Below are 24378 nucleotides of genomic sequence, written 5' to 3'. Positions count from 1 at the left end.
AAGTTATTAAAATATTACCGAGGTGTTGACGTAGGACAGATATTTTGTGCGCAAGTTTTCTGCATAACGTAAAAAATCCAGACTAAAACATGCTGCTTTTACTGGCCAAATTTAATTTTAAAATTACTGAACTAGTCAGCACTCTTTAACATTTATAGGCAGAAAATTACCTAACTATAAATACTCTGGAACGGATAATTAATAAAATCCCCCGGAAAATTTCACTGAACCACGCCAACGCCAACGCATCCTACGCCAACGAATAATCCTACGTAAACACCGCGGACATTACCCACCGCTAGTTTTTTTGTGGCACCATGTTATTATTTTTAGGCGTTCATATTATTTGTGCCATTAGCATTTTTTGCTTTATTTCTTTATGTTGAAAAATGCTTCAAACCTAATGCAATGAACATGTAAAAACAGCAGTTTTTTACTTAACCTGACTACTTGAAGTTGTGCTTAATAAATGAATTCATTTTCATCTTTCAAACTACAAATAATCACATGATTTTAAAATACTTTTATTTTGTATGAAAATAGTCCTGTGATAATTAAAACAGTACCACAACAGCTCCCAAAATCGCACTACTGTGTTATCTTACCATAGCTTTTAAAATTGAATTTTGTATACATTAAATTGAGGTATACTTGTACACCGCACAGATAAATTTACCGATAAATCTTCGGCAAAGTTACCCTCATTAACTGTTATACAAGAATGCAGATGAAAAAACATTTTGAATAGAAAACTTATAAATAGTGGATTCGAAATCGAAACCGATAAAATTAGAACTCTACCGTTAACCCCACAATATGCAAATGCCAATTCATATTACGCCTCTCAGCGATTTAAAACATGTTTTATCTGCAACAAATAAACAAATATTTCGATGCGTAAACAAGAAAAAAAATATGTATCGTTTTGGGAAAACCTGCCTCTCCACCAACAGGTAAAACCACCGCACAAATGAAGATGACGCATACAGTACACCTAACGGGTGTTACAAAAGTTTCGCGACATATCCAAATTGGGCACCAAACATTCTTGGAAGTTAATGGCACTGCAAGGAAATGTCATAATAAATACAACACTTTACTATCGATACCAATTTGGTATAATATTTGATTTGAAAATGCCGTACAAAAAAGAGTTGCGTAAGGACCTATGGTAAAAAGACAACATTGAAAATACGCCGGGTGAAGTCAGATATATGCAGGTAGTGTGAATACAAATAAAGAGTACCCGTTTTGTGTTGGCATTATATCAAAAGGTGAATTAATGCCATCATTCAGTCGATTTACTATGATGGGATTGATTCCGGTGTACAATATATAGATAACAATATATTTTAGCTGAGTTTGAAAAAATATCGGCTGTCAATCAAAGAAACGAAATAAATTAATGAACACAATTCTTTTATTCAATAAGATACCTGTTCCTGAACATTCTCAGCCAACTTTTTAATTCTTGACACGCTAATATACAGAGACAAAAAATCGACGAGAATGATGGAATAACAAGTTAAAATCTACCCCGCATGATTCACCACCTACAATAATCTAATTCACCCCAGGTTGAAAATCTCTGGCATACGACTATGAAGCAAAAACCGAGTAGCAATTAGAGAATACAATTCCTTAAATCAAAAGACTGCTCGGAAAAACCAAAAATAATGACCAGTTGAAGCCTGAGTGCATGTTCATCGAAAAATAATTAAATGAACTAAAAATTTTGTCCAACAATATAAGGGAAAAAATGTCTCAGTTTTTCATATACATCGATAGGAGATGTCCTCACGAGCACACTCGTATTGTTTTTATACCTCAACCATTTTTTTTATTTTTAAAGAAAAAAAAACAACATTAAATTCGTCAGCTTGTTAACTGATTTTAATGTCTACTAAATTACGTATCTACTAATATGTTTGTTCGCCTTGTAGTTGTTCAGGTGGTATGATATCATATTCCAACACAACATGATCTGACTTTTTTCCATCCATAGCTGTTTGCATTTCCAAGTGTCATTTAAAAAATATTGTAAATCTCATGAGGCAATTTATAGAGTCATTGTAGCCTCATGGATTCGGATATCTAATTGTCGTATAATAATAGAAACTTAACAACTGGTTTTTCAAAAGTTTGTCTCCTGAACATACAAAGCTGCTATAACTAATAGTAATAATCTGCACCAGAAAATTCAATAATTTTAACACCTCTAAAGATCCCTATTCGTCTCAACACTTTTGTGACACCCGTTAGTATAAAATCATTCTACACAGAATGAATAAACCGCGAATCAGAGTGTGCCATGTGACCCAATAAGCGTGCTTTCTTCCCGGGCATTGAAACTGAATCCTTTGAACGGCAATCGACTAGTAAACAGGTTTGCACGCATGCCTATTTTCGCCTGGTTGCCCACGAGATACGGTTTCGGATGGGGTTCAAAAACCGCAGAAACTGAATGATGAGACTCATCTTTCTAAAAAAAACAGGGCGACAATTTTTTGCTAACGTCATGCCGCTTCCATGACTGGCTACGATACCAATCCTGTCCTATAAATATACTGTATAATTGATCAATAAATTATGACCCACACGTGGTTAGATATTATTGGATTGTTGTTCGTTTCACTATGTGATGCGTTAGAATCGAACACCGATAATAGTGGGTGGTGCTGGATTGACTAACTAGATGAGAATGATAATCATTCTTGATTCTCAACTAAAGTTGTTTTTATTTAATGTAATAAAATGTATCACCGACTTACTTACTACATACTAGCTTCAGCGTCTATACCGATTGAACTCAAATAATCCGGTTCACAACGTTTTTGAGCACTGACCAATTTCGATGGATTGATTTGAAATAAATTGCTAAAGGTTAGAATGAAAGTATCTCCAAAAATTTGGGAGAAACCCAATTTTTCCCCACTAAATAGAACATTGGATAAAACCATTTTTATGCTCCTGAAAGGCCCAAACCTACAACTAAATTGGTTTTGAATTTTTCGTTTCGACTTCGTCTCATCAGAATACGAAATTACCTTAGAGGCAAGACTTAGCTAGCGCTAGATTGACGATAGCATAAAAACAATATGTGATCCTGAGCAAACCCCTTCTTGGGAAGAAATATAGGTATGTATTGGATTGGTTTGCTAAGCCGAACCAAGTTTCGATTTCATCAGTTCTCACCGGTTTAATTAGAACACCATTTCTTGCGGGACCTCAAGCTTGACAACGGGGTTTGCTCAGAAACCCACATTGTATCTTAGTTTTTTTTAAGCAAAAATAAAATTTACAACAAAATAATTCGGAGTTTACAAATGTTGGTCAAAATACTGAGTATTGAATTATAAAAGCTCTTCCGCCACTTTTAAACCATTTATAAACCAAAAGTACAATTTTACTGCAAAAACAATAAAAAATCGAATTGTCTAACCTTCTTTAGGTGTTAACTTTTTGTAACAAATAAGGTGTTAGCGGGTCATATTGACCCCGATTTCGAACTCAGTTTTAAGACACATTTTCCACCAAATCTATATGAACTGGTACTTGAATTATTTGTTAGAGTTTAAATTTTCAGTTTCTAGTAAATACTACTATTTTTGACCTGGTTGGTCAGTGGGAATCGGTGCCGAATGAGGTCATGTTTGGCATCCATAGATGTATGCAGAACCGTCATAAATCACAGGTTTATTGACAGAATACTAATTATGAACAAAAGCAAAACAAAAATGAGAATGTATATATTAAATTTGGTCATGATACGACCGATCTTAGATGTCCAGGATTACGATTCCGATGCCGATGCAGGCGGTGCAATACTATTTCTCATAATATTGATCAAGCGACAATGTGGCCAATCAATGAAACTGATCCTAAGAATTTGTAATATGCTTGAAGCTTTATATAAAATCTCATCTAAACTGTTAGTGATACTCAGATTCAAATACTAACTCTGGATTTTACTTGAAAATCTTCCGGAAGATCCGGAACATCCGAATAACTGGTCAATTCATGAATCGAAAAAACTTCAGAATTCTAGATCTAGATTCATGAAATAGATTTGAAATTGAACTTTTCAACGGTTCGAGATAGAGCTGGACTGTCTTCGATAAAGTTGTAGAACACATTTTAGAACAAATTGCTGAAGGTACGCAAGCTCTATTTTTATACTTTCAAATACACGGCAAATCCAAATGTAAACTTTAGGGTGTTCCTTAAAAAGGGTTTTATTTATACAACTTTTGCAGTTTTTAATTAACACTAAAGTTTCTATTGACAAATTGAAGATTATTTTAGGCCGTATAATTTGTTTTTATACACCAACTACTAAGCTTTTTTTCGTTTCAAACTTTTGCATAAAAAATATAACTTCGATAAGGGGACTTAACAGTATAGATCACCAAAAATGCCAAATGCGATAGTTTTGTATATATTGCAATATTTACTCAAAACATAACCCGCATAAATAAAAACTTTATCCGGAATCCTCCATATTATACAAAAATCATAAGTTGCTATGGTAACCACATACATTAAGGTCTATTTATGATATTACGATAAATGCATTTTCCTGTAAGATTATATTAAATTATAGAATTAAGATACGAGTTATTGTTACAATATAGGGAATGGTTATAATATAATATTGTATGTTAGTAAAAATTGAGGTGCTTCCGCAGGATTATTAAAAAAATATATCGAAACGATTTGAATAGAGGGCACGATGATGGTAGTCGTTTTCATATGGTTCTGTAAGGTTTGCTTTAAAGAAAAACGTGTATCGTTACAATTTCCTTACAAGATTACCATAATGTTCACCTCAAGTCGAATCGTTTGGTTACAGTTTTCAGTAATCCTTTATATTGAATTGAATGTGTTGTTAAAATAAAATAACGAATCTTTGTTTATTGCATATATTTATTGGGGAAAAAATAATAATCTATCCACGCATAAGGTGCTTTAATACTTTATTACTATTTCTTACCAAGTGGAAATCAGATTATTTAGGTTGGATAAAAGAAACTTTTGGCGTACAGGTTTCGTTTTTGAACAAAATCTACAGCTTCATATTTTTCTGTAAAAGGTGAAATAAATCCACAAGGCTGTCAATAATGTTTTACTCAGCGAATGTCGAATAGATTAATTCACATTTCATCTATAGCAACAATTTGTTTATAAGCACATTCAGAAAAATGGTAAAACTAATCATAATCAAATTTCGTATATGGCAAAATACATCACATCGTAACACTGCCATTTAAGAAGTTCTGTTAGTAGGAAGGAGCTTCACGAATTTAGGATGGACTTCTAAAGAAGGGCTAACAACATGTATTGCAGTCCTAGCAACTCAAGCATTTCAAATCCTCCTCTAATACCCGAGCTTATATCTTTTTCTTAAGTGGATCAATGTAAATGTATTACATTTTTCGTATACATCACGAGTCTTTTTAACAACGTAAGTACACAGCTGCCGGAAGTTGCTACACCTGTCAAGACGAGGAGAGATGGTCAATTCTAATAACGTATGCATCATCCAGATTCTCGATTTGCCTAACCAACCAGATTCAACGGTTTATATATTATATATGAATGCATTGTATTAAACACACGGCTCACCATCACCAAAAGGCTCGCAAACTCTATTTTAAACCAATTCAAGGAAAATCAAGGGAAAATTTGAATTGAAGTTCCAACCATATACGGTATGCTCCGAAATTATTCAGCTCTTACAATCATGGTCATTCGTAATCATCAACAGTTTATTAGTATATGACATGTCGATTTACCCTCTTCCTAAAGTCGATTGTGGCTAGATTATTATGAAGAACAAAATACGTTCCACAAGATTACAGAAATAGCTCAATTGGTAAAAGCGGCAGTACCACCATCATAAGATGCCAACAACCGAACATGGAGGAGGACGGCATGCAATCAAATCCAGATTACCATAAATCGATAGAATAAAAAACGTTATTCTAACTGATGAGGGATAAGGGAGAAGAGGCTCTTGGGTGAATCAGAAAAAAACATTTATAAAGTTCTTTTTACATCTGCTGCAGTGTCGATAAAGTAGTTTATTATACACACTCATCATATTTTGCCCATGGCATAGTGTCACTCGAAAACTATAACTGTACTATTCGAGAAATGGTTACCTGTGGTCACAATACACCAAATAATCGAAACGATTTGTGGTGTGGTATCATGTTTGTTTTGCGTCAAGATTTGCCATATTGTAAAAAAAAAACATTAAATGAATTGTGTATAGTGCAAGATTATACTAATCGCACAGCATGGTGAAGAAATGTTTATGGTAGAATGTTTAATGTACCTTGTTATATCCAACAACAATTTAGTACCGCAAAAATGGATTATAAGATCACCATTCCCCTTATAATATGCCCTAAAATTTGTTCGAGGAAATCGGCATTTTTGAATGGTAACGTTACTTAACGACCTATTCGGCAAATGGTACAAGTGGCGCTGACCATAAGTGGAATAGTCAATATGATTGCCGGTAGCGTTGATTTATCGTTTCGTTAATGATAAAAGGAAATTTCAGAGAATGGTTTTTAAGGTCCAAATACCATTGCGGTTATCTTACAGGAATGGTTACCAAATATGCGGGAGTTCATTATAGTAAAAAGTATATATATATATATATATATATATATATATATATATATATATATATATATATATATATATATATATATATATATATATATATATATATATATATATATATATATATATATATATATATATATATATATATATATATATATATATATATATATATATATATATATATATATATATATATATATATATATATATATATATATATATATATATATATATATATATATATATTTCTAACGAATGAAGCTACAGGTTCAGTATATTGAGACAAACTGTTCTCCTTGAAAATATCTGAAAGTATTTCTAAAGTCATATTAATGAAAAATTAAAACTCCAAAAGTTATATGAATAAAACTATTTTTAAGAAGCACCCTAATTTTTTCGGCAAATTTCTTGAAAAATGGAAAGCATTAGACCTAGAGTTCCAGTGTCTTCGACAAAGTCTTTTAAAAGTTGATTTTCTTCAATTATCTGGAACACTGCGAAATTCTATCTCAAACTACTAAAAATAAAATTTCTGATTTTCATAAATTTAATAAATAATAGAAGTCTTGTACAATGAAAAAATTTATCATGAAGCTCTATATCTTTCATATTGTCCAACATGTAAGTAATTTGAACATGCTACCAAGGGTCAATTAATTAAAAACCAAATTGCAGTTTTGATTTTTTACTAAAATATCCTTTAGATGTTTTTTTAGAGAAATTAGGTTCTTTTTTGAAGACGAACATTTTCTTCTAATACATCAAAGCTCTAGCTTCTATTATTCGAAAGATATAAGTTCTTATAATATCAAAAATTGATTTTTTGTAATCAATTTCAAGAAATTTTAAAAAAATATCGTGCTCGCCACTTTTTGCTCAATTATACCTCGAATCATGATCTTATATGTAGTTGAAACGGAATTCTAGAAAAAAAATTTCAATAGGACGTGAGTAACATTGAGAGCCTCTCTTTGTTTACTTTCTCTTTCGTTTATTACGACGTCATTACAACACTTTGCACTAATTTTCCAGTACATATCGAAAGCCGACGGTTTTTACTAGAAATGGTCGAGTAATAAACAGAAGAGAAAGACCCCAAAGAGAATCTCTCATTGTTACTTACGTCCTATTCTAAATTTTCTCTAGAATTATCCTTTGTTTGCCCCAAAGAGTGATATTGGTATTTCAAAGAACCCCATTTTTGGAGAAAAAGTGTTATAAATTTTCAACGACGATAGTTAGATATATGGTACCATGAAACAAATTATTCACCTTAAAATAATCTTCAAGTTGTCTGAAGACTAATTCAGTTTTAAGGGGGCTTAGCGGCTTAACGAAAATGTGTTTATTGATTACTGGTATTACATAGAACATGTGTACAGCAAAGAACCAATCACTCCATTCTTTTCAATTTAGTTGGATTCCCTGCAGTAAAACCTTCTTTGGTGGATAATGCCGATAAGTCTCCTTTTCAATACAAATCATATCCATCTAATACAACCGGCCCGTGGACGGTCTACTTCCGGATCGTAAACAATACTCGGGTGTGTACGAATAAGTATTTGTATACGTACCCGCCAAGGAAGTAGAGATTGATGGTGTAGTCTCCATGAGAGGCCTTAATTACGAAATATGAGATTGGTTCCTTCCAGAACCCTTCACTTAAGTCAGTGAAATTTCTGATATGCAATCAATTGCGTTAAGCAACAATCGAGGAGTATAAGAAAACAACTTATTCTCCATTGGCCTTTCGCCGGATCTGTTCTTTCAAACTTTGTTCTTCTGAACGGGGCTCATCTGTTCGCCTTTTTGTGCACGAACTGATGGGTGCTGTTACAAAACCGAAGTAAGTGCATCCTCTCCTATAATTTTCCTAGGTAAGGCTTTCAGTGCTAAAAAACATTTTTTTGCGATTTTCTTAGAACTTTGCGTAAAGCCAATTGATCTAAACTTTTGTACATTAGAGTGTATCATTTTAATTATATTCTGTAATTTTTCTATGGAAATTTATCGACAAACGACTCGGGGACGAACCTTTTTCTAGAACGTCTCTGGGAAATACATGATTTGCGGTGTTACCTACCATTCTAAAACTGCTTAACCGATTTTTTTCAAACTTTGCATGCACATTCTATGTAAAAAATACCTAACCCCTACGTTAAGTTTTTGAGATAATTTTTCAATTAAAGGTTTTTTACCTATAAAAAGGCGAAATTTTTTGTGAAAAATAGTAATTTTTATTTAAAATGAGTAAAAAACCCTTACCAGATTTTTTGTGAAAACTCGACGTAACAAGGTTAGGTGTGTTTACATATAATGTGTTTGAAAAGTTTGAAAGAAATTGGTTAAGTAGTTTTTGAATGGCAGGTAACACTGCAAATCATGTTTTTTTCCAGAGACGTTTACAAAAAGATTCGTTTGTCGATATTTTCCATAGAAAAATTACAGAATGTTATTGAAATGATACACTATAATGTACAAAAGTTTTGATCAATTCGCTTTACGCAAAGTTCTAAAAAAATCACAAGAAGGTGTTTCACGCAGTAACCCTTACCTCTCCGCCCTCTTAAATCAATACCACACAATTTATTTCAATGAAACAGTTTTTCTAAGAAGCACCCTAACCTTTCATTTTAAATTTGTTGCTAAGTATGACAGATATAACTTACATGCCTTCAGTAAACTTTTCCAATATTTGTCGTTCTACAGCATCGCTGAATGTCGTTTGGCTTTAGCTGGAGTGATTAAAAAGTTAATTTTCTAATCTTGGTCAGAATAGAACCACCCTAACTGTTGTTTTAACTAAAAGAAAACTAAAAGAAGTTCGTGAGACCCAACTACGAAAACTTCTCCAAAGACGTTATAAGACCAAGTTGTATAGTTTGAGTAAAATCTTACAATTTCTACTTAATTTGCATTCTGGACAACTGTGCACTGCCACCATTGCGATAATCATGTGTTTTCCTGGGACGTAATCATTTCCCTGGGGATTTGCGCATTGAGCCGGAGTCCCAAGGGTTGCAGGTTCGAATCCTACCTCTGCACAGTGGCACCTGTTCATACAAAGTTGTGACAAAATTATAAAAATTGGTCTATGTGGCCAAAACTTAGGGTTTTAACTAATTTTTGGTCGCTGAATCCATTTCTGCTATCAGTTTTGATATTCCATATTTCATTTTTTCGACTACTTTTATATAAACCCATTTGAATGCGTTGGTCGTTAAAGGGTTAATATAAACATTAATCATAGTAGCCAATCTCATCGGATAACAGAAATGGTTGACAAAACTAGTAAAAATCACTAAATTTTCATTAATATGATGTTGTTTAGGCAATTAATTTGTAAGGAGATTTATGAGCTACAGGGCGCCTCCATATGGATATTTTCAAAAACATAAATATACCAACTTCGGCGCAAAAATGCGCAAGATGAGCCCTATACATCTTGAAACTACACTAAATTTTGAGTCAGATTCATGATAAGTGACCCATGGGAAACTATCTCAAAAATTGGAAGACGTATAAAGATAAATTAGTGATATGATATGAAACTTTTTAATTGGATTTTTTTGATGCAGAACAAACGTAAATCAGTTTTGCACAAAAATCTCCCATATATAGTTTAGCATATTGATTTTTCTTTTCCATGAACTTAAAATTGCTCCAATCGGCTGTGTAGTTCTTGAGATATCGCCATTTGAATCTCTAAGGTACTAAAAATTCTAATGAATTGAATTGAACAGAAATCCTTGACATCACTTGCTTCAACGACATGTTAAAAATTCACTTTTCATCCAATTATAGTAAAATTTTCAAACTGATAGAAAAATAAAATAAATATTTACAAAAGAATTACAAGACATTGATTTTTAGGGTTTTGTCACTCGTCGTGTCACTGTGCTCTGGGTGATTTTTTCACATATTTATTTTTAAATTTAACTCACAATTTCGAACTGTTTTTCCCATTGGATACTATCAAAAAATACAACAGATCGCCATTTGTAACCTGGAATAAGCAGGTTATAACAAACTCGAAATTCTGATTTTTTGGGCTTGAATGAGATCTTGATTTATAGAGGTGTAAAGAAGCTATTGTTCGCGAAAGAAAAAACAGAGCTTTTTTTGGAAATTAGGTATATTAGAGCGACCGAAAATGAAAATGAAATGCCAGAACAAAAAATGCTTCGTAAGATTCGCTTTAAATATATTAGAAAGTAAAATTCTTACATAAGCTTCAAGTGTAAAAACTGGCCTAGGACCTTCGATGTTAGAATCGTTTGCCTGTAAAAGCCATCAGTATAAAATCAGAAAAAGATATCCTGTACCTACAAATCAGTTTTCTTTAAAGACCTTTATCCTTAAAAGTAACAAAATACAGATTTTTCAGTAAACAAATTATTAAATTTTAACTGTTTAAAATTTTGAGTTGTAAATTTGTATAAAAAATAAAAGCGTTTTTAGGTTAATGTAAACAAAACAATTCAATTCTGAAGAGGACAAACCTTGATTTATTACAATTGGTAAATAACTTTGATATATTTCCAGTCAAATCGAAAGATATTTGAAAGTGAAATTTGGAAAAAATCGCAAGAAAATCAAGTTGATGGATGAGTGACATTCCCCACGAACACGTTCGCCCGAGCGCTTTTTGAGGATCCTACATGCATTCCTCTCTATATCTTCGAAAACGCTTCGAATTGGGTTCTGGAATTGTAATGATATACCTATTCTTAGTTAGTTTATCGATAGAACATTGAGTGATGACGCCATCAAAGAAAAAATGACAGTTTAGCTTTTTACAAGCTGTTACAAACGGTTCTAGCCCGGTTTTGTCGTACTGTTGTGATATTAGAAACATTTAAAGTTCCTGTAAACTCATTCCCCGTACTGTCAAAAAGTGAAGTTAAACAGTTTCATACAATGCCCAACAATAAACAGGATTGTTTCAACCCAGCAGGGCAGACCATCCGCTTAATATGCTTGAGTGCTAAACGAGTTCTGGAGTAGACCTAGCGCACGTGCACACCAAAGAAAAGTGCAATCGACCTGTCAGATTAAAAAATAACAAATTCCTAGCTGGAAGAGTGAATACAGAAACCCTTGCAGTTCGATATTGATATGGACAAAAGGAATGCGACAGGTTCCCAATCGAGTCTTTACTTGGTGCATCTACCTGTAGCAGCTATTCAATAAAATTAACCAACTGGAAGTTGAAATGAATTTCTACGGATAAGGTTTGCTCGGTAATATTCGATCTCCGTCATATTTAAATTAGGACTCTCAAAACGGAAATAACACGCGACACTTGCTAGCACAATTATTGGATTGTTATATTTGGAATTTGAACTTAAGGCAAAAATGTGTACACATACCCTACAAACCGTAACGGGAAGCCCATGACTGTCCCTACAACAATTCAAGGGGCAAAATACTCATCGCAATCAGCAGATGATTTGCAATTTGAAGTGACGCGTCAACCGTTTTCCGACTGCCTATGCTAGACATGTGTTTCAACATTTATTGATGTAGCTATGGAATAGATTAGCCTGCAAATGGATAAGCAACTGTTATTGTTTTCGGTTTTGAATAAATAACTAATTTTTTATGGCTCAGCTATGAATGCTCTGTTAGTTGTAGTTAGTTGTAAACACATGGAAATATCTTGTTTTTGTGAGAGTGATGAGTAAGAGGTTAAAACTTGACTCTCAAAAAACCTATGACGTCGCCAGAACAGAGCAGAACATGCTTCGCAAAACCCATTTGAAATAAAGGGTAACTATGCCCTAATTCATCTTAGCTCCTGTATTCATCCAACCCATTTCGATACATTATTTAGACCAGTGTCTGCTATCTCTCTTCAACGCATTAAGTCAAATGGTAGGATGAATGAGGATGCGTTTTCCTTGACTTTTTTTCGCTCAAACGCGAATGTTGTACATTTTCCAAGCCAGATTTCTTGTTACTGCTACTTAGGAACGAAGCAAGGATGCTGACACCTATTTAACCCTTCATGCCCAACTTTTTTCTAGTGCATGTAGGGTTTCAAAACAATTTTTCCTTGAAAGCGGTGGGGTCAAGAAACACGAAAAGCCTATTTTCATAAAGATAGGTGCTTGCTTGGCAGTGCTAGAAGCTAGTCAATTTTTTCCTTCTAATGATCAATACAATTCTCCTAGAATAATTACAATAGTCCAATTACGTGGAAAACGTAGCCAACTACAGTCTAAATTGCTAAGTTTTATCAGTTTTCAATAATATTGCACCATAACGAAGATATATGAAAAAATCATTTTCCGTCGTCAACGCAAACTGTCTCTGGCAGCACTGCTCCATCGGAATCCAATCAGACTAATTGAAATAACTTCAGTTCTAGAGCTGATCCTTGTAACTCTTAATACTCAAATTAAAGGCAATAATCACATTAATGAGCCTTACTTGTTTTTGTGAGCAAATCTCGCCTCAACCAAAAGTTATAGCTGTTTAAAAACGTTGTTGTCCACAAACAACATGGGCATGAATGGGTTAAGCGCAATCCAATCACTGTTAGCCTAGTGATAACCCAAACACCTAGTGTGATATCCTGAATAATGAGATGAATTCCATCCACCCTATTAGAATGTAAAAATGCGATATAAACTTTAAATGTAACAATCGAACTAATGCTCTTCGATGTAGGAATCGTTTTCAAAAAACTTTCAAAATAAAAACCTAAAAAAAATTATCCGGAGCTTATAAAGTAGTTTTCTTTAGCCGAATTTTAATCTTGCAGGCGAACTGAATATACGAGTTTGCCTACGAACGAATTATTTATGTTCACCAATTTTTACACCAAAGGTTCATTCTAACCGACTTTTTCAAGTGAGAACTTTTTAGGCGATTCATATGCTGAAGAATTTCAATCCGGCTTTTACACTTGCAGTTTATATCGGTATTTTACATTCTAATATATTTAATGTGGAATAAATATGTACCGAAAAGTAAATATACATCGGCGCGATAATGAAAATAGAGCCTACACAGGCGATGATATTCACCATATAAAATACTCAACAGTCAACATGCACATTAAAATATCATAACCAAGTATGACGTGTATTACTGTAACACAATCAGACGTCAAACATATTTTGGATCATTTAGTTTAGGTTATGATTCAACTACTTCTGACTACTTTGCTTACAGACAATATATCAGAACACAATTTCAAAATGGCATTGACCTTGAAATAGCAACAGTAAAGCGTGTGTGCGGAGAAGAAAGGACATACACCTTTCTCATAACCACCGAAGGAAGATAAACCGAGCAATAAAATGAACCAAACGTCAAGCGTCAATAACTTAGACAACTTTACAGCAGATGCAATCTTGGACCGGATTGCAGCGTCTCGTGCAGATTGAGCGAATAATGAGGCCTAGTAACGGTCCATAAGGAAACGAGTTCCGATGCTGGCAGGGATGATGGCTTAATGGCTCCTCGGCACTCATCTCTCTTTGTAGCGTAGAAAATACACACAGAACATTGCAGTAGGGGAAAAGATTACTGTTTAATACAATACTAAATCCTCAAGAAAACTTTTATAGCCTTTCTGGAATTTTTTAATCTTTGGTAAATGATTGCCTCGCCGTTGGAAAGTTATCACACTGCAACCACAAAGGGACGGAATCAAAAAAGAGCGGGCATTTTATTTAGCGTACCAATGTTCAAGAGAGTTATGGATGCATCAATAAATCTTAGAGTTTTGCATTTTATTCCCCAAAAACAGATAAATTTTTGACTTCACGTAAAGGGTTTTTCGCTAATAGCCTAACATTACTCGATGGATTCGCTGACGGATTGTAAACCGATGCTATTTACATGGATTTATCTGCGGCCTTCGACAAAATCAATCATGATATCGCAATAGCAAAACTGAACAAACTAGGTATTCATGGACAACTCCTGCGCCGGTTTTGTTCCTACCTCGATGGAAGGCATCTCCAAATCAGTATTGAGGACTGTCTATCTGCACCATTCTTCGCTACATCCGGCATCTCACAAGGAAGCCATCTCGGTCCAGTGATATTCCTCCTCTACTTTAATGACGTCAATATCAAGGACCCCGCCTTTCTGTCATCGACGACATGAATTTTTTTCGACAAATACGGGATATAACCGATGCCAAGTTTCTTCAGAGTGAACTGAAAAGCTTTAGTACGTGGTGTGATCTAAACAGAATGGAGTTAAACCCAAGTAAATGCTCAATTGTTTACTTTCATGTGGAAACGCCATCCGATTCAGTTTAACTACCGTTTCTTCGACTCGAGCATTCCAAGCCATTCTCACGTCAAGGATCTCGGAGTCATCATATATTCGGCACTGACGAACCACATACATCATCCATTGTGGATAAGGCATCAAGACAGTTTGGGTTCATCTTCCGAATAGCGAAAAGCTTCAGGGACGTATATTATTTAAAATCACTCTATTGCGTGCTGATTCGCTCAACACTAGAATATTGTTCTGCTGTTTGGAATCCGTACTACCAGAGCGGCGTTGACAGAATCGAGGCCATCCAACGCCGGTTCATACGCTTCGCACTCCGACATCTTCCTTGGCAAAACAGATTTCAGCCGCCGAGCTACGAAAACCGTTATCAGTTAATGCAGCTCGACACTCTAAGCATCTGGAGTGACATGCTCTCAAACCCTGTTCGTCATGAACATACTGTTTTCTGGGGTACAATCCTACAATCCTCCGACGCCTTGATCTTCAAACTCGTGTTCGAGCTCTACGCAATAACTCTATTCTGCGAATTCCATTCAGGAGAACCAACTATGGGTGCCAGAGCGCTGTTACCGGACATGTGTTTAACAGTGTGGCGACGGTTTTTGACTTCAACCTGTCGAGGAATTCCATTAAAGCTAAAATAATGTCAATTATGAAATGTTATTCGTTTAAGCAATCACCATTCCCAACAATCAATTTAGCTGGATAATGGCTTATACAGTTCTTGTTTAGTCTATTCTCTCGGAGCAAATGCTTATTCAGCTTTCGTTCTTTGTTGCTTTGGGGCCAAGTGGTCTGTTGATGAAGGTAAACAAATAAACAAATACCCTGAATACTTTAAGGTCTTCAGCAAAGTTGCTTTAAATATCATATGTTCAACAACTTTACTGAAGAAACAAACACATAACTATTTTTTTTCAAATAATGTGCCATATTATGTTATAAAGTTACTTCAAGGACCTAAAGCTAAACCTTCAAAGATAACGGTTTCAAAATAAAGTGAATTTGACCGTAAAAAACTATTTTTGAACATTCATTTTTATATTTCAAATATGCATAGCTTGAGATCGACACCTTGTACAAAAATCTAATTACGCCATTCAATTCGGCACTGAAATGTGCACCATAGATAATCACTTACTTTAGTTTTTATTTTTCTTAATCCTTTCTTGACCAACTGTTTTCTACGCATATAGGATTTTAAAACTAAAATCCCTGAGAACTGTTGGGGTTATGAAACACGAAATATTTGTTTTGATCAAGATATGTGCTACAAACTTCTTAATTGTAACATTCCAATGTTCAATACAATTCTCCAAGAATATTAACAATACTCCAATCGCATGGAAAAGATACTTGAACACAGTCTAAATTGATAGGCTTCATCAGTTTTCAATAATACTGCTAGACAAAGAAGTTATATCAAAACTTCATTTTTCATCTTTAACACTAACTGGCCTTGACAACACTGCTTCAACGGAATCCAATCAATTCAATTGCAATAACTTTAGTTACTTTAATACCAACAATTGTTAAATTTGAATTAATTTCGTCAGTAACTAGCACCAACTGGTAGTCTAGTTAGACGATTAATCTAAATTAGCACTAGTTAGACACAAAAAACAAACGGTTCGCATGAACAAGTGAACGCCTAAAGCAACCAGCTTATCCCGGGTGATATCCCGGGAAGCAAAGTCAGAAGTTATGGTTTGCTGACGAGAAAGCGAAAACGAGCGCTTGTTTTTTGGCTAGGGAACCAATCGCCTGGCATTATGCAATATTCATTCCCAAAAAGGAAAATTGGATTAAATTGGATTGAAGTTGCGTTTTCGTTTTCTCCTCAGAAAACCAGAGTTTCTATAATTCCTTCCCGGGATATCACTTGGGACAAGCCGGTTGTTTCAGGCCTTCACATGTGTCGTGTGAACTGTTTAGGGTTTTTGTGTCAAATTACCCAAGCAACCAAAAGTTCGTATAAGGGAGTTGCATGAGCTTCTTGTTTTAAGTAATTTTCCGATACGTTTCTTGTTCTAATAGCGGCTTAAGCAGCTTTCAAGTGCCAGTAAAGCTTAAGCAGCTTAAAGGTTCTCTGAGAACTTTATATGAACTTTAAAGTGTCCTTTTTATGTCTTATCCGAACTTTTGCGCAAATGAAAGGTTATAGCCCCAGTTATCAAGCTTACTTGTTTTTGTAAACAAATACTGTGGAAACCAAAAGTTATAGCTGTTTAAAGTTATGATGCTCTACATACACCATAAGCGGGAAAGGGTTAATTTGCAACCCCAGCTTCTAATGCTCATAAAAACCAATGCTTTCGTACTAGAGACAAAAGAAAAACGAAATGTTTCATCTTTTTTCGTCTATTGAGCTTGAGTTTGTGCGACCACCCCTGGCTGCTTCTCCCTTTTCAATCTAGACTAGCTGAAATTGCACAGAGAATCAGTAGATAATTATGCTTGGGAGTAGCGAAATATCTTTCAATGTGCAACTCTTGGTAATCCTAAAAAGTGTATTGATCAATACCGGCGCCGGCCAGACCTTAACGTAGATTGCGGAAAGAAAGGGAAGGAATGTTAGTCCGACACTTGCTTTTGCTAAAGGCCGTATACACTACTGCGCTTGCATAGAGGTGCGATTCATTTTCATGCTCTAGTTATTTTCCATCACCCTATTTCCGCTAAGAAGCCAAAGACCGACACCATTATCTGGACTAGTTACCGACCCATCAACTCATTGACCGGGGACCAACGGCTTTACTTCCCTTCCGAAAGAAATCGTGACCAAAGATTTTTTTACCCTTGAAAAATGTCAACGATCTCGGCTGGGATTGAACCCAGACCAACTGGGATGGGTGGCGTTTACGCTTACTACTCAACCACTGGCACCGTCGAAATTTTTCATCTTTTTCCTTCTATTTCCAAAAAAACAATATGTGGTCTCAGCACACTCAAGCTATTTCTTTTTTTGGCGAGCAGTTAAATGGCTAGTGTGCTCGTCATTACCTTACATAGTAAGTTTTTCGGCACAGTTAATGCTTATTTTAGGCAATATTTTAGACCTATGTACTACTAGTCTATCTCCTGTAAAAATCGTTTGAATTAAGCTTGATCCTAGCTCTTGTCTCACTTTTTGCAGTTATTATATTATTTTACGGTGTTTTTGGCATTTTATGAGTCTCGGAGTGGCAATACGCCCACAGGCTCCTAAACTAATCAAAATTTGATGGGTTTAAACTTATGCATTTCATTTAATTATGCATGCAGGCCTTCTCATTTTGTAAGTGTGTGTGCGAGCAGAATGATTTTGAATTTGACATGTGCCTTCCACTTATCAAAATTACGCCCAAGCAGAAGGATTTCTCCTTCTTTTGTTCACTCATCGCGAAAATCGGAACTACTCGCTCGCCGAGTTTGCAAAACCGTTATAGAACTTAAAGTTTTTGCCATTACCTAAAAAGCAAAAGGAAAAGAATTTTCAAACATATAAAAGAATCAACGTTCGCTAAGAAATATCTGGTTTGGCAGGCTACCTGTACCTGTGGCTTGAAAATCTACATTGTCATTGCAACCAAGACCATCAACCAAGAAGTTTACATAAATCTGTTGCCTGTTCTGAATTCATCTCGATTAATGCAAAAAGCAAAAGCTTTCATAGCATAGGTTCAAAATCCGTACATCCGCAAAAAAAAACATCTACATTGAAGACTTTATTATCATCGACTTCGTTGCTTATGACAAGGTAGACCTGACAAGTAATCGTGAAATACCTCATGCATGCATTCTTGGAACTAGTGCTTCAGATACATAGGCATATCGTATCTCGCCACTCGCGATGCAGTTTTTCTGACTGTTGGTAACATAGTTTGGAATTATATCTACACCAGCACTGGATAACTCATACTGTCAGGTGTCACATCCAGGGGCGGATCCAGAAAAAAATTCGGGAGGGGTCTGAAATTTCGGTTTTATAATAAACATTGTACATTTCGTTATACGTAATAAGCTTATTTAATGAATATCAGGTTCGTTGGCAAATTTGGTTTCAAATTTGGGTTTGAAACCAATATAAAATTGAAATTAATTCAAAATTTATCAACCTAAAAAAAATTCCCGCGCCCACGGACCTCCCCATGGATCCGCAACTGGTCATATCTAAACAGTGTAGTGTAAACACATGAGAGCAGTCGGTTGGCCATCGTCATTTTATTGCGCGCCGGAGGAAGCGATAAGGCGATAGTTCACTCGGTAAATATGTCAAAAACAACAGCGTTGGGATAGTGATAAACTGTCGTACACACTCATCAGGAAGAAATACAAGTGCCGCTCCAATACGGATGAACGGAATGGGGTCAACAAATTATTAAAAATAATGCAGCACGGTCAATAACACGGGTCCTGGGACTTTTCAATCCGAAGAGTAATGGTCAAAAATTTTGGTCGCATGCGCTACGCAGAGGCCAATTCATAAATGCTAAGACCAAATCACGTCGATTGCAGAAAGCTTTAGAACTTCAGAGCCGGTTGCAGCTTCAACTTCTTAAGTATCCTTTAATATTATTCTCTGATAAAAAAAAACTTTAGACTATGTCTAAAGCGAAGGTATAACCCGCCAACAATACTCCTAGCTACGCCCCTCATATAATTCTAGAAATCCTTTCTTAGTCAAACAAAATTTGGGGATCTGGTTGTCGATATATGGAATACTTACACAATCTTTCCACATGACAAAAACAAAAAGGGTCCAATTCAGCTAAGTCCCACAATGGCAAAAAAAAATGATATTGCATCAAATTTCGACGTTTTATGCATTTTTAAGACATTTGGTATAAAAAATACAAATTTGAACTGTGTAATTTCTTTTACTCCCTCTTTTACTTTAGTAAGTCATTAATGATCTAGAAATTCAAATCCAGCACCCATTTTAATACGTTTAACATAATTTTGTTATCATGGTGGTACCAGTTTACATGGGAATTTACTGTGTGACCACTAGAGTGGCTCACGGTTGTATGGGAAAACTTCAAAATGATTTAAACTAGCGGGCACAGCACTTTTTAAGTTCCTTTTGTGGTCCCAAATGCCTATGCAAAAATTTGTAGTGGTTGGTTGCTTCCCGGGTTTGCGCATTGCGTTCAAAGTTTGTATGGGATTTTATATGGGGAAATCAATTATTTTGCATTTATGTCAATAATAATCGCCATTTCACTCAATATAAAAAACCACCTTTATAAAACTATATTTCAAACCTTGGTTAACAACTTTGTCGAAGACGGTAACTAGCTACGAGTTTTCAAAAAATAATTACAATGATTTTAAAACTTATGGCTCAATCCAAATGCAGAAATTTATTACTTTTTCCAACACTGCCAGTGCTTTACCAACATCGACATTAAAAACTTAAATAAATGAGAATATATTCATCGCAGAGATTTCGTACCTTTCAATGAAATGATCAGAATGAATTGGTGAATAACATAGACGTAGTCAGACAATGAAAAGAAGGGGGGTGGCTTGTGTACTGCCCAGTCCCTTTTTAGATTGTTTTGTATAAGACTTGGGTTCTAACCTGAAGTATATTTCTGGTTCGCTAACATCACTACTGTTTTGCGTGAAACTAACTCAATTTCATCAAAAAACGTTTGTTTGAAGTAACTATCCTGGTTTCGTTCCTAGATTCTCAAACGAAAACAGTAATAGAAACAATTCCGAGACTTACAGGAATCTAAAGATATGCATTTTTTTAGATTCTGACTCTGATCGGCTAAGAAATAGGGTTTTAAAATATGTAAAACTTATAAACCGTTGTACCATTTTAAATGAGATAACAGTAGAGCCCTTAACCCCTTCAAGCCCAACTTTTTTCTAGTGCGTGTAGTGTTTCAAAACTATTTTTTCTGGAAAACGATGGTATCAAGAAACTCGAAAACCCTTTTTTCATAAAGGTAGGTGCTTCCCTTGCAGTGCTGGAAGCTGCTCAATTTTTACCTTCCAATGCTAAATATAATTCTCCTAGAATATTTACAATAGTCCAACTCCGTGGAAAACGTAGCCGAAAATAATCTAAATTGATAAGTTTTATCAGTTTTCACTAATATTGCAACATAACGACGTTATATGAAAAATTCATTTTCCGTCGTCAACGTAAACTGTCCTTGGCAGCACTGCTCCATCGGAGTTCAATCAGACTAATTGCAATAACTTCAGCTCTAGAGCTGTCACATTTATTAGCCTTACTTGTTTTTGTGAGCAAATTTTGCCTCAATCAAAAGTTGTAGCTGTTTAAAAACGTTGTTGTCCACAAACAACATGGGCATGAATGGGTTAAATAGCATCACTCAAACACGTAAGATTGATTTTTAATTAAGCAATTAAGTATAAACCTACGTTGAAGATGTGTTCCTTATGTTATATCTAAAAAGGAAACTGGGGAGTACACAAGCCACACCACTTCTTCTTTTCATTTTCTGACTACGTCTGTGTTATTCAGCAATTCATTCTGAACATTTCATTCAAAGGTATCAAGTCTCTGTGATGACAATATTCTCATTTATTTTAGTTTAAAGTATCGGTGTCGGTGGTGTACTGTCAGTGTTGGAAGAAATAATAAATTTCTACATTTGGATTGAACCATAAGTTTTAAAATCGTTATAACTATTTTTTGAAAACTCGTAGCTAATTACCGTCTTTCGACAATGTTGTTAACCAAGGTTTGAACTAAAGTTTTATAAAGCTGGTTTTTCATATTGAATGAAATAGCGATCTTTATCAACGTAAATGCAAAATAATTGATTTCCCCATATAAAATCTCATACAAACTTTGAACGCAATGTGCAAACCAGGGAAGCAACCAACCGCTCCCAAACTGTGCACAGGCATTAGGGACCACAAAAGGAACTCAAAAAGTGCTTTGCTGAAAAATGTCATATTCGAGCCACTCTAGTGACCACACTCTACAATCCTTATCTTCGGAACTGGAACTCCAATCGACAAAAATCAATGGCAGCCTATGGAACCGTTATACCGTTCGTTTGAACTTAAATTTGTACAAATCGGGTCAGCAATTTCTGAGAAAATTGTGCCGATCGCGTTTTGTTGTAATTTTAGCTTTTTATAATTTTATCCCACTCTGCCGAAATTGTGCCATTTAATTTGAAAATGCACGTACCTTCAATCCTGAGTGCATGGAAGATTCAGGTCTTTAACGCAAGCATCACCTCTAACTGCACAACCGGTTCCAAGGAACGTCCAACCCAACACGCCGATGAGAACCTCGAAGATCTATGCATGCAGGTATTGTGCTTTTCAGCGAAGATTAGCACGCGATGCAATTATGCTAGAAGCAAATGAGTGAAAAGAAATTGATAGCTTGGCCGTAACAGTACGTGTCTCTTCTATCTATACAATTTATTAATTGATTTATAAATAGATTTCGGTTTCGAATGTTTTTCATTATTCTGCTTTGTCGTCAAAAGATTTACCCTGAAAAAGACTATCAAGACCAGACTACATTTCGCTATGTTGTCGCTATCCTGTCTCTCTACTACTCTGTCTACTCATTTCCAGTGATAACCACAATACTATTGGCCATAATGGCAAAACCATATCAAAATCAATTTATCATCCTCTTCTCATTTAGTTATGGCCTCTCAAGTTCGCACTCTCTTCTTCTGAATCTGAACGCATTAAAATGCATACATCTGTTCGTTGCTCCTAACCTATGGCAATGTGTTGAGTCACCGCCCGTGAAAATGGTGTTGTGGTAGGTCAAGCCTACTGTCCTATCCACCGTTTGCTGTAGATACCTGTTGTCTATAATTTTCGAACTTCTAGCGATGTAACCGGAGTGCCTCAGGGTTGATTGATGTGTGAAACGTTCTATAGCTCTCGTAAAGTTTTACTGATATCGATTTTAATTGCATCTTTATTCTGCATACGCGTCAATATAAATTTATATTTTAACTTCATTCTATTTCAGTGGAGCAGTACCACCGAATGCCAAAGCTGTACATGTACGATGATTATGACGAGTGCTTCGATGCGTATGATACGCCGGATCCGGTGTACTGCGTGGCCCGGTCCGTCATCAAACCGGACAATCAGTCCGAGCTTTGGAGATTCATACAGGTATGTAGATGTTTTCGCCGGCAATCGGGAACAAGTGCTTTAAAATCAACTAACTATCTATTACGATGAATATTGGCAATTAGATCAGTGTTCCATTAAACACATTCCATAAATTTGCTTCAATATAAAGGAGCATTAGATGCGAATGCAATGACCTAATTGTGACATAATAGATTGACTTAATATACGAAAAGAATGTTTCCCTGTAAATAAGAAATACAAGTACTAACTCGATGGAACCCCTACGCCATCTATTCAAGAAAGGCTGTCGGGCCGTGTACATCATCACCAAGCAGCGTTCTGATGACCTACCTTTGAAACAATCGAACATTTTGATATTATTCGTAATGTTTCTTTTCATGCAGACATAAATAAAATTGAAAGAGATTTGTATGGAATGACTTTATTTTGTTAATTACTAAAAACGACTTGAGAAAATAGTAAAGAAACCTACACATTCACTGCCATGTTCTTCGATGTGCTAAAACATTGATTAAATCTATTTATACGATACCATCACATGTTAAGTAATTTTAATTGTGTAAACTTAAAGCATTGTTCTGTTTCATAACATCAAACAGCTGTAACGTGCCCCACCGTTTTCGCACTCATCGATTCCAGATATACAAGGTACAGCGGGGTAGGTTGAAATGCCGGGAGTTAATATGAAACAAAAGCCTCAGGAAGGAGATTGTTAGTATGGACACGATTTAAAATTGTGCTGGAGCTCTCGAGCAAATTAAGATTTTATGAGTGTCTCGATGCCCGGACGCCAGGAGACTCATTAGTTGCCTAAACTACTTTTTGGGAATATCGCAACGGAAAATAGCGAGAAAATTTCTAGAAACAAGCTTTACTCCAATAGTATTTTTACGAAAGACAAAATAATTTTACACGCGCGTGCTGTATTATCATTCTACTACTAGAAAGAGAAGTAAGCAGGTTTATCAATAGATAAAAAGAACGATATAAATTTACAAATTTAGTACATAGAAAATGCAGAAAATGAAGAACAAAGTTCTGTTTTGTCGCTTCGGATTACAAGCGTGTAGAACTATAGAAGCACGGTGGATCATTTCTTGGCTCCACTACAGGATGCCGCATGGCCTTTAGACTGGGTTTGTCCAGAGATAATTGTGACCTTCTAATAACCCCTAATGCAATAAGAAAATTACCCTAAAGGAATAAACATATTATTATTTATTATTTCATATTATTCTTAAACATATTATTATTTATTATTTCAAATTTCTTAAAGCCGATTTCTTCATCCACGCTTAGCGCTTAAGCCAGGTTTAAACGTACTGGTGAACCTGATTTAAAAGTTAAAGGGGCGTCTGGTGTAAAGTG

The 24378-nt window shown here is 35.2% G+C and overlaps 1 protein-coding gene across 1 annotated transcript in view; it reads left to right on the top strand.

Moving 5' to 3' along the window:
- Positions 1–24378, top strand: part of LOC131689577 (nose resistant to fluoxetine protein 6-like) — a 57990-nt gene that overhangs the window by 12711 nt on the left and 20901 nt on the right. Inside the window, exon 2 of the mRNA XM_058974769.1 lies at positions 22880–23028. Coding sequence (XP_058830752.1) covers positions 22880–23028 — 149 coding nt within the window. The remainder of the gene's footprint in view (positions 1–22879; positions 23029–24378) is intronic.

Source organism: Topomyia yanbarensis, chromosome 3 (assembly GCF_030247195.1).
Source record: "Topomyia yanbarensis strain Yona2022 chromosome 3, ASM3024719v1, whole genome shotgun sequence".
In the NCBI taxonomy this organism is placed as follows: domain Eukaryota; kingdom Metazoa; phylum Arthropoda; class Insecta; order Diptera; family Culicidae; genus Topomyia; species Topomyia yanbarensis.
Note: the sequence above shows the minus strand (reverse complement) of the source record. Positions and strands in the feature narration are given on the sequence as shown.